The sequence below is a fragment of the Diabrotica virgifera genome, chromosome 8 (assembly GCF_917563875.1).
Source record: "Diabrotica virgifera virgifera chromosome 8, PGI_DIABVI_V3a".
In the NCBI taxonomy this organism is placed as follows: Eukaryota; Metazoa; Arthropoda; class Insecta; order Coleoptera; family Chrysomelidae; genus Diabrotica; species Diabrotica virgifera.
Genome location: NC_065450.1, coordinates 119,565,513 through 119,578,272, shown reverse-complemented (window position 1 = coordinate 119,578,272; position 12,760 = coordinate 119,565,513). Strand labels below are relative to the sequence as shown.

The 12,760-nt window shown below is 33.7% G+C and overlaps 1 protein-coding gene across 3 annotated transcripts in view; it reads right to left on the bottom strand.

Moving 5' to 3' along the window:
• The window catches only part of LOC114338432 (tyrosine-protein kinase Abl), a 277,967-nt gene that overhangs the window by 24,823 nt on the left and 240,384 nt on the right, over window positions 1-12,760 (bottom strand). For all 3 annotated transcript variants that reach the window (XM_050659242.1, XM_028289035.2, XM_050659241.1), the window contains 3 exons: window positions 9,827-9,947; window positions 7,610-7,701; window positions 6,295-6,521 (listed from right to left, as the gene is read on the bottom strand). In XM_050659242.1, coding sequence (XP_050515199.1) covers window positions 6,295-6,521; window positions 7,610-7,701; window positions 9,827-9,947 — 440 coding nt within the window. The remainder of the gene's footprint in view (window positions 1-6,294; window positions 6,522-7,609; window positions 7,702-9,826; window positions 9,948-12,760) is intronic.

The following is a 12,760-nucleotide window of genomic DNA, read 5'->3' as shown; positions in this document are numbered from 1 at the left end:
AAATAATATTTGTGCAAATTGGTCGAAATTACGCGTTTCTTGGGCATTTGTGGTGATGGTTTTGGTTCCTTAACTGGCCTATGAGATTTGAATCCCATACTGTACAAATTTCGGCGTACAATGGACTCCGATACTGAACACTCTGATTCTTCCAGTTTATTGGTTATATCGCTATAGGTGACTCTTCTGTGTTTTATAGTCAAATTCTTTAAAATTCGTTGCCCTCTGGGGGTGACTGAAATATTTCTGCCTTACCGACCCCTCTAAACCGTTGTAACAGGATGTTTCTCTTTAATTTTTTAGCTCAACCTTCGAACTGACTATTAAGATATACCATATTTTTTGCTATTTTTCTTTGATACATGTGTTATTTTCTAATAGAGCAGTAACAGAAGAGATTTGCTTAACAGAAAGATTTTTACAATCACTCATATGAAAAAATTTCAATCCAAGGTATGCGCATTTTAAAAATTAACATATTTGTATAAATATTTTAATAAAATAAACAAATTAAAAATAAACATTAATATTGAACAATATTAACACCACCACTGCAAATTTTACAAAAATTGAACATCAATCACTAATTTAACTAAAAAAACTAAAATTAAAAAAAAGTAGAGTTCTTGCGCATTTTTAGCACATTCTATTACCATCTGTCAAGTTTTCATAATTAAAAAAAATTTACCATTTTTAACTTCTTAATTATGTAGCACGATTATTAAGTAATTATTATTATTTAACCCATTTAGCAGTTCCGTATCACTTTGAAGATACTCTTAAGGTGCTTCAAATTAGAAAAACTGCTTTTTCTAGGGTGAGTCTAATAAATTGAGCAGGTGTAATTACATCAAAGTTAAAAAAAAATAAACAAAAAGTTCAAGGAAAATATCAAAAGTTCAAGGACTGAAAAATAATGAAATAATAACAAAAGAAAAGTCTACCTAAACCGTTCGAAAACTTTCTCTCAATAACATTACTAGCCCGGCTCCCTAAAACGTCATTGGTGGAATAATAATTAATGTCAGATGAGATAATACTTAAGGAGAGGGATATGGTTTGAAAGTTTTGAAATGTTCGATTTTTTATTATTTTCAATGAAAGTACATAACTTTAGGAATATTATTTGAACATTTCAGATTGATCGGATCAAAATGACCGGAAATACAGCATGTTAAATATACAGCAGCTTCGCGCCAGCGTGCTTGACCGTAGCGAGGATCGTTCAGCAGCTGTTCCCCTTCACTTTTGTAAATTTCTCCGCGATTCAAAAACATACTCCGGTGTGCATCACTTTACGATTTGACAGATAAAAAAATTGAAAATAAAGTAGTCAAAACTTTAAACGCGTTTTTCTCAAAACTGCTTTTTTCAAATGCGGTGGTCATTGTAACTCAAAAACTATTTGACCGATCTATCTGAAATTTTGCATACATTCTCTTTAGACATTTCGTTTTGCTCATTTTTTGTTAAACAATAATAAATATGTTGATTTTCACCTTTTTTTTTTTAAGAAATTTCGATATTTTGAATTCGTTGGACTTTCACCCGTTTTTTTGGAAAAAAAAAATCGTTGTTGACTTATGAGTAATGCCAAAAACTCAAAAATCGTTATACACTCACCGGCACAAAATTCCGCCACCCAAAATTTTTGATTAAGTTTGAGAATTTATAACTTTATTATTTGTACTTCGATTTTCAAGATTCTTGCATCAATTTGTAGGTACATGTATATTGATGTCGTTTGTTATTATTCCGGTAACAAAAAATGTTTACTTAGATGGCATTATGCGGGGGTGAATGTAAGTGTTGTATTTTCTCCTAACTTTAAAAAATTCTGTGGAAAAATTGGAGGGCTGATTTCGTTTCATACTCCTTTTGTATTATCCTGAAAGTATCACTAAGGTTCTGTTTTTTTAATTATCCGAATATCTCTTTTCTTGTAAAAGCTTTAAATAAAACACTGCTTTGAAGGTTTATTTAATTAAAAATAGCAAGCGCACTAAAATTAACAAAACAAAACAAAATTAACAACAAAACAAAACAGTTCTATAGCGGGTACGTCCACTTCTTGCAGCAACGACTTCTCGCAATCTGTTTGGCATCGAATAAAGATGTGTTATCCTTGCCTGGGGAATAGCCCGATATTCCTCTACCAGGGCCATAACCTTACCAAATTTTCTGGAGGCCTAGGATGACGGCGAATAGCCTTTTTTTAATTCATCCCATTAATGCTCAACAGGATTAAGATCTGGGCTGCATGTGGGCTATTCTAATTTTATCAATCCAACCTCTATTTTATGAGTCAATCAGTGTTTTTATTTACAAAAAATTGTACAGCTCTTACAAGAAAAGAGATATTCAGGTAATTCAAAAAATAAAATTTTAGTGATGCCTCCGGGATAATATGACAGGCCTGTGAAACAAAATCAGCTCTTCCATTTTTCCACAGAATTTTTTAAAGTTAGGAGAAAATACAACGTTTCCATTCACCCCTGTATAATGCCATGCAAGCAAAATTTTTTTGTTACCGGAATAATACCAAACGATATCAATACATGTACCTACAAACTGGTGCAAGAATCTTGAAAATCGGAGCACAAATAATAAAGTTATAAATTATTAAACTTAATCAAAAATTTTGGGTGGCGGAATTCTGTACCGGTGAGTGTATTTATGAAATATTAAAAACTAAGAAACTTGAATTTTTTTTATGAATATTCTTTGAATTGTACAATCAACCAAAATATACTGAAATATTTTGGACCTATGTATAACTAGAAGAAGAGAATGCATGAAACGAATGATAGTTGAATTCAACATAGAGGGCAAAAGATCCAGAGGAAGATTTTCAGTATGACGGTCGGACGAAGTAAAGGACTTGACTGGTTACTCTTTCTCCGAAGCAAAACAACACGCACAGGAGAGAGATAATTGAACAGAAAGAGTCAAACAAATTACATGACGCCACTACATGAGAAGGAGGATTCGTACACAATTGATTTTAGTCAACTTTGATTCTTCATTTAAACATATTTATCTTAATTCCTAAACTAGACATAATCAGTGCAGTTGAAAAAGTACTATCAAGTACTACCAACACACGAAAAGGATAGGATAGAATATAGAGTACTACGCAAAAAGGAACTGGAGAAAAACACAATATCAAACGCAAATGTTAGTAAAGAGAAACTCAGAGCTATCAAAAAATATTGCCAGATGACAAGGGCAACGCAACTGTTATTATGAAAAAAAAAAATCAATTCCTGGAGAAAATTCAAGAATTCGTCACAAATGGACCTACACCAAACTAAAAAAGAACACAACCAGCTCACTCGAAAACAAAATACATAAAACACTGCACAAAGGGTCTAGCCCTAGCCGGTTAGGATAGTGAAACATGTCCCCAGCAATATTCCAAAAATAAAAATACCACCTTTTTCTACATCAAAAATTATTCGACCAAAAAAAAATTTTAGACCCCCTAGCCCCACCCATAACTTAAAAAAAAATAAAAAGGGGTTTTTCGTTCTTTGGCGATATCTTAGGTTTGAATCATCGTACAAACTTCTTTTATCTTTCATTTTGTTTTTTTTTAAACACATTCTTTAAAAAGAGAGAAACTCAACTTATTACCTACAAAAGTGGAGAACATCAATCCCAAATAGACTACTTCATGATAAGGAAAGAAGACATACGTGAATGCAAGGACTGCAAGGTAATAGTTAGTGAGACAGTAAGCCAACAACATAAGCTGCTTGTTCTGGACGTCGAAGTAAAAAGCGAAACTAAACAAAAATATCGGAGAGGACCACAAAAATCAAGTGGTGGCTGCTAAAAGAAGGTCTATTCAGGAGAAGAATAGTAGAAAAAAAATGTTGGAACATGAAAGGAAGCCCTAATACAATTTGGATAAAAATGGCCAGTAGTATTAGACAGACTGCTATTGAAATACTTGGGAAAACGTCAGGAAAAAAGTTTGAGAATAAAGAGACTTGGTGGTGGTCAAACGAAGTACAAGGAAAAATAAAATAGAGAAGAGAAAAAATATATAAAAAGTGGCAAGAAACCAGATCCGACACAGATCTTCAAAACTATATGGTGGCGAAAAAGGAAGCGAAAGTAGCAGTAGCAAAAGCCAAAGCAGAAGCGTATTCAAACCTATACGATCAACTTGATACCAGGAAAGGCGAAACGAAGATATATAAAATAGCCAAACAGAGAGCAAATAAAGCAAAAGATTTTAATTAGATTATATGTATCCGAGATGAAAATAATAAAATACTAGTTCACGAAAGGGATGTCAAAAAGAGATGCAAAAAGTACTTTGACAGCTTATTAAATGAAGAATTTGACAGACAGACTGTAGAGTCAACGGAGACAGTAGCAGCAATGGTCATCAAAATAACAAACGAGGAAGTGGCTGAAGCGCTTCAAAAAATAAAGAAAGGAAAAGCGGTAGGACCAGATGATATTCCTGGGGAAGTATGGACAGCATTGGGAGAGACAGGAACAAGGTGGCTAGCAGGTCTATTTAATAGAATTATGGAAGTTGGACAAATGCCAGACGAATGGAGAAGCAGTATACTGGTACCTGTTTACAAAAACAAGGGAGATATACAACAATGTACAAACTACAGGGCTATAAAACTGCTTAGCCACACCATGAAAATATCGGAAAGAGTAATTTATAGACGGATACGTGAAGAGACCGAAATATCCGAGAATCAATTTGGCTTTATGCAGGGCAGATCAACAACAGATGCAATTTTCATTATAAGGCAGTTGATGGAAAAATACAGGAGTAAAGAAACAAACGCTCATATGGTATTCATTGATCTTGAGAAAGCATATGATAGAGTTCCTTGAGAGATTCTGTGGTGGGCACTCAATAAGAAAGGAGTCCCTGGTGAATATGTAAAAATTGTGAGGGATATGTATGAGGGAGTAACGACTAGTGTTAGGACAGGGGTGGGAGAGACTGATAAATTTCGTATTTATTCTCATTAGTTTTGGACCAGATAACATTGAAACTACAGGTAACATTCCATGGTGCTTAATGTATGCTGATGATGTCGTGTTAGTAGGAAATAGTGAATGAGACTTAGAAGAAAAACTGGAACAGTGAAGGCAAGCTCTGGAGGAAAAAGGTTTAAAACTTAGTAGGACGAAAACAGAGTATTTGGAATGTTCATTTAAAGATAGAGTTACTACAAATAGAATGGTATCTTTGGATGGTGAACTGATTGTAAAAAGCAATAGTTTTAAGTACCTGGGATCGGTATTACAGAGTAGATGGAGATGCATGCAGTAGAATTAGGGCTGGATGGATGAAGTGGAAAGAAGCGAGTAGTGTGTTGTGTAACAGAAAAATTCCAATGAAGCTGAAGGGAAAATTCTATAAAACAGCCATAAGACCGGCTATGATGTACTGAAGGGAAAAGTGATGAAGCTGAAGGGAAAATTCTATAAAACAGCCATAAGACCGGCTATGATGTACGGAACTGAATGTTGGGCAGTGAAAAGAAAGAGGAACAACGAATGCATGTGGCGGAAATGAGAATGCTTAGATGGATGAGTGGAGTGACAAAGAAGGATAAAATTAGACATGAGTATATTTGGGGACGTCTAGGTGTGGCACCAATTGATGCCAAAATGAGAGAGCATAGGTTAAGATGGTTTGGTCATGTTCATCGTCGAGACGTTAATCACCCAATACGAAAAATAGCTGAAGTGCAGATTCCTGGAAAGAGTAGGAGCGGAAGAACAAATAAGACCTGGGGGGAGACGATAAGGCAGGACATGTTGGTAAAGGGGATTAACATTGATGTGATCCAAGATAGAATTGTGTGGAGAAATGCAATTAGGGAAGCCGACCCCGCATAGGGATAAGGCAAAGAGAATGATGATGAATGATTTGTTTTTTTATTGTCTATGGCGTAACATTTTTTTTTCAAAAAATTTTTAACGGTTGTTTAAAAAAATTAGGCCGACCAAAATACCGAAAAATTTTTTTATTATTTATTAGGTATCAAATTATCACCATGATTTTTTTTCCAGAATAGGTGGGGTATCATGATAAAAATAACGAAAAATAATTTTTCGGTATTTTATTTAACCGTTTTGATTCCTAATTCAATTTTAAAATCATTCTCTGACTTATTTTCCTTCAAGTATATCCCAAAAAAGAATAGTGATACAGTACACGATATTCTTCATCACAGCAAATAATCTGCCACATAGATTGTAAACATTCGTAAGAGATAATAAAAATGCAGTGAGATTAATATTTACCAAAGGCTCTTTCGTTTTAGTCTTTTTCCCTCTCTGTTCCAATCCTTTGTTACCCATGATAGGAGCCCTTTTAAAGGAACCTGTGTTTGGTATAAAACTAGATGCGGTCGATATTTCTGGGTAGGAATGCGCACCTGAGTCGTCTGTATCGGGCGTTTGATCTTGAAGATCGCTTTCGCTATCACATTTGGTACCTGCTGTTAAGGTTTGAAGCTCTCTTGTCAGTCCTGAAGCAAAAATCGAAATATATGTAAATATTTATTAATAATTTTTCCAGATGATGAAAGTACATTTATTATTGCGGTTATGAAAAAGGACATATTGAGACAACACATCAAAAAGATGGTAAAAAAAACTCTGGTTTTCAATTTCGTACTTATGATTTTATCTCAATTTTAAAGTCACTTTTAAAAAGACATGAGGAACTATTTGTAGACGACTGAATCTGTAGTTGAAAAGTTCTACGAATTATCCATAGGTCTGTTCCAACCAACAGTCAAACTAGTCAGAAATCGTCAGCAAACAGTTGGCCAGTGCGAGAACATACTACAGTCAGCAGTGCTATCCCCTCTACTCGCGCTGGTCGACTATTCGCTGATGGTTTCTGACTGGTTTGGCCGCTAGTTGGAACAAACCTCATATTTCAAAATTATGCAAAAATATATTACATTTGGCAGAGTATTGTTGTAAAAGTTAGGCTACACGTAGTGCAGAATTTGTACGACTGGTTACATTTGATCGTAATGAAGTTGAATATTAACAATATTTGAATTGTCCATATTTTTTTTATGATTTCTTGTTTATTGCAGTGAATTTGAGTGAATAGTCACTGAACATGACCTTAGGCCAGCCATCAATTGTCTATGGTTGATTGTTGATGAACTAAACCAACAATGATAGCCTTTTTCACAATTTAATGTGTTGGTAAATAATAATTTTAATTTTTTAAATTTGCGTCACTCGGTATACTCAACAGTTTTAAGACTGTAGTGCATTATGGAGACTTTTATTTTGTTTTTGTTTAAAAGACATGTAGTTTTAATGATAAATCATTTAACATTGTTTCAGATTAGATTCTTCTTCTTCTTCAGATGCAAATCCACTAATGGATGTTAGCGATCACATTTTCCATTAACTCTGTTTCTTGCAATGTGTATCAGAGATTGTATTATGTCGTTAATCCCTGTCCATTATTCCTTTTTTATAACTACCATTCAGACATTTTTTTTAAATTTAAATTTGACTACTGAAATTCTTTTTAAAATGAACATTCTTAGATACATTAAACAACCATAAAACAAAATGTAATAAATACCATTAAGATCAGTCCCATCTTCTCCTTGAATGTCTCCTTGTCCTTGATCCTCATATGTACTATCTCTAAAAGAACTACAAGAAGACAGCAAGCTGAAAGTTAAAATTAATATTAATGTTAATGAACATTAAAATATAAATGCTATTCAAAATTAAAAGTATATTTCTTAAAATAAAAAAAGCTTAAAAGCAACCAAGCGGGCTTCCGTGACAAACGCTCCAACATTGACCACATTTGCACTTGAATTATTTTGGAAAAAACGAATAAATGGAATAAAGACATTAATGTAAAGAAAAAAACAAAAAACTAAGCTTTCAATTTAATAGCACATAAAACAACATCCAAAAATGTTACTCTACATCCTACCAGATTGAAAACAATGGGAACCTTCTCTGGTAACACCTCCGAGGCTTCTACAATTTGCAAGCCATAACGGATGCTGAGACTAAGGAATATGAGGAAATTTTACAATTTATAATTCACGTCCCATCTGCTCAGCGCGGTAAAGTTCCAACGAGAATGGTTCCCTTCGTACTCCAATCAGAGTAAACATGTAAATCAAAAATAGAGCAGGTAGGTAGAGGTGCTTGCTGCACTCTCTGATTGAACTGGAATAATGATGCGGCTGTAGTTTCGTGTTGCAACGAAATTGAAAATGGTTATTCATTTTTGACATAGATGTGACTTTGAAAAGACATTCGACCGTGTTAATAGGGGAAAGATGTGGAGGGGTAAAAATTATAAACTGTATTAAACTCTTCCACGGAGGATATAAAGCCAAACTGGCACAATCACGTGAAGTAAAAGAAGAAATAGCCGTGGAAAGTGGGGTCAAACAGGGTTCTGTACTATCCCCTATCCTATTCTTTCTTATGATAGATTGTTTTCTTATGGTATCACATACTGCATGTCGGTGTTTACATTTCTATAATTAAAAGCAGTCGATTCAGTATCCTTTCGCTATTAGTATGGCGATAAGTTCATCCAGTTGTTCTAGTTTCAAGTGCTTTCAACATTATTTTACTATTTTTTAGTTACCAATAATTTTAGTTTTTTTATAATTCAGTTTACAAAGGATTTTGTATGAACCTCCACAATTTTTTAATATTATGCATGCGTTCATAATTTTCTTGAAAAAATAAAGTTTACTTTATTTCGAGCAGTATTTTATTCTACAGCAGTGTGAAGAATCATTCCGTAGTTGATGTAAAAAACAAATACAGTTATATAAGACAAATTCATATTGAAAACAAAGGAGAATAAGAAATGGTATGACATAAATCAGGCTCTACGTCTTGAAACATGCACGTCAGTAGTTAAGGGATGTGTATTTTATTAAAAAAGTCGATCATCATGATGATATGAACGGGTAATATTTTTGAGAAGTGGTTTTCAAAGGGATCGAGGCACCACAGATTGTTTAAAGAACAAACATAATATTGGCACAAAAAATATAAAATATATATTTGAAAAATGTGAAATATGCGACAACAAAATAGTTTCAAAATACATATTTGTTATCTAATTCTGGAGAATAATGAACTTATATTCATTATATTTTAGTTTTTTCGTATGTCAAGAAAGCTAGTTCGATATCGGATTCCAAACTTTACATGTCCCTTTTGGGCAGCATGTTCTTTCAATTTATAATACCACTCACCCGGAAGAAAACTGGCACAACTCAAAAAACAACTTTTTTGTTGTAAGTTTTTACTTTAACTAAAACTGTAAGTTTTGAACGATCATTGCTAAAATTTAAAAATTAAAAACGAAGAATATGGATAAGTGGTTTCTAACTAAGAAGCAAAACCAAAACAACTATATCTGATTTAACAAAGAAAAACATGTTGAGTTATGTTACTTTTCTTTAAAAAAAATATTGGTCACTTTTTTAAACATTAACGAAAAATACCTAGAGCACTTCTCGAAATACAACGGTTTTCGTGATAAATAACGATACGTTCACGTCGAACGTCAGAGCATAACTCAAAAGTGTCATTGTTCCGAAATAAAAAATATTCATTTTACAGCCAAATGTTTAATGGCACTACTGCCATCTTACGAAGTTGGAATTACACATCTATGTGACACTTTTTCTGGTAAAAATACAGAATTTTTGGAGTCAATTTAACAAGGTAACTGGAATTATGCATTTTTCGAGTTGTGTCACTTTTCTTCCGGACGAGCGATATAATACTAAAGCAAACAATAACAAACCTTGTACGCTTCGGAGGAGCAGGGGCAGGCATTCCTTTTTTGTTTGTAGATCGTCTCATTTGAACATTATTCTTCGATCCACCAGTAAAAGTAGACAGTTTAGTAGATGTATTATTGAGATCTAAAATATTGAGAAATCAAAAATATTTTACAATTCAAAAAAATTCTTATTGCCTAAAAACTCGACGTTTACTCTAATATGCTGTGAATAGTTAAACAACGATGAAAGTAAATAAAAAAAAATGATTAAATTAAATGAAAATTAATGTTCAAACATCTCACCGAAGTCTAGTCTGTTTCGTTTTAATTTATATTATATTAACACCAGCAGTATCAGGAAATCAATGTGCCAGCGACTCCTCACTTGCTTGTGCGCACATTTGTCGACATACGAGGTTTGTCTTTTTAGTTTTACATATAGTCGCTTAGAGGACGTCACCAATAAAATCTTCCGATACAAATGTAACCTCAATCTTTTGACATAAATCCAGAGTTTCATTGCGATACAACAAGTCGTGTAAATACAGTGAATTTTTGAAATTAGCAAGTCGGTCGAAAAATGGATCTTAGGGAAGAACATTTTCAAGCAATAGTTTTTGACAATTTTCCGAGTGGATTTTCCCAACAGTAATGTATCGCTGAAATGGTTTCTGTGTTTGGGAATAAATCATCACACCAGTCAACTATTTCCCTCTGGTATTGCAAATTTCAACCTGGTCGCTCCAGTCTCAGCGACGAATCCAGGCTAGGTCCACCCAAAACAGCAGTCACACAGAAAAACATTGATGCGGTTCGTCACCTAATTAAGGATGGCCGCCGCGTAACATACCTCGAGATAGAGCTATCTTTGGGAATTTCAAATACCTCGATCCAAAAGATCCTACGTGCAGAACCATATCCATATCCTACGTACCCTGAAGAGGACTAGGGCTAAACGGGGATTAAATAACGCGTCTTCTCTCTCTCTCTTACGTGAAGAACTGGGTGTTACGAAGTTGGTTTCCCGTTGGATCCCTCATTTGCACACATAGGAGCAAAAAGCGGTTCGTGTCAATTGGTGTTTGAAAACAATGGAACTGTTCAACAAAAGAAGCTCAAAAAACGTTTATAGTATTGTTAGTGGGGATGAATCTTAGATTTGCTGTGTTTCACAATGAGGAAAACCCAAAAACAGTGATCCGTTCAAGTGTGTCAAAGAAAATGGTAGCAACTTTTGTGTCAAGATCTGGTCATGTGGCAACAATAGCTTTATAAGATTGAAGAACGGTTACTTCTGATTGGTATATAACCGTTTGTTGACCAGAAATTATCGCGAAACTCCTACAAAGCAACACACAACGGCGAATCATCCTACATCAGGACAATGCAAGTGTTCACACTGCCCAAAAGACAATAGTTTTTGGAGCTTCAAAACATCGAATTGTTAAACCATCAACCGTATAGCCCCGACCCAAGTCCCAACGACTTTTTCACTTTCCCAAAGATTAAGAATTCAATGCGTGGGCAGCGATTCCAGTCGCCAGAACAAGCCATCGATGTCTATTAAACAGCAATTTTACAAGCGTCAACTGGAGACTTGAAAAACTGTTTTACCAATTGGTTTGAACGTATGCAAAAGTGTAATGATCTTGGGGGAACATATTTTACTACTACTATAGTAAGTCTATATATTTTTTGTCTTTATGGCTATATGCAAAACTAAAAAGACACCCTCGTAGTACTTTGTTGAAGTGTTTGTTTGCTTTTGTTCTTGAGGGAGCTATATTATGGTTATATTAATTTCTAGTTTATCTCTTGTTGTAAAAATAGTAAAAATATGTCCAGCTGACAAAATGTCACTCAATCACATTACAGCAACTTTAGGTGGAACATCTGGAAAGCAGTTTCATCCATTTATTCATTATTAAATGGACCCGTATCACTCTTGTGATACGGGTATTCACAGTTATGAAAGCAACTATAATTTTCTGCAAGTCATTTTTATTATTTTTGTTCTTTGCTAAAGAAGATTAACATCAGCTAAAATTTTCTTGATATACCCTTAAAAGTATCCAGTGACCAGTGAAGTGGTAAAAAGATCTACGAGTGCATCAGAAGTTTAGTTTCTTACATGTCTAGTACCTAATTAAATAATCAATGTATGTAGATTTTATTAAGAGGTACACTTTCTTACATAACCATAACATTTGACCATAACCAAGACAAATTCTTATTTAATTTTAAATTTTCATTTTTTACTTTGAATAACATTTATTATGAAGAACATTTTGAGATTCAATTTTTACCAGGTCATTAGAGGAATAATATTAAAATTCTAAGATCTTCCCTTCTCTTGGACAAAAAATAAATAATTATGATAATTTTTACTGAAGACCATATTATTTATAAGGTAGGTGAAATTTTATAATTGTGTATAATTTTCGTTAGGTGATTCATTAACACTTTCAGCTCCGGGCCAATATCAGATATTTGTCTCATGTGCCACTTTTATACAGTCATTGGAGAATTCTTGAAACGTGAACACGGTAGTCGTGTCGGCGGCACCTGATTGAAAACAGTGTGAACAAGCGACACGCGAGTCATGTCCCCGGACTTGAAAGTGTTAAAACTACAGATCATGGATTATGTTATACTTGCGCGAATCACCCTGTATATTTAAATTTATGTTTATAAAGCGCCCATTTGAATTTAAAAATTGACGTGTCTCAATATTTTTTATAATTTTCTAAAAATAAGGACACAAATAATTTTATTCCATAGGTGGTTTCCATAAATTTCAAATTTCATTCCTGTATTATTCATAATATCTACATGATATAAATAGTTCGTTGAAATCTGGTTGTTAAAAAGCTTTTAAAAATATAAAAATATACCATTAAAAAAGCTTCACATTAAAAATAAAGCTTATGGACGCTGTATAAAAGCTTTACTTCT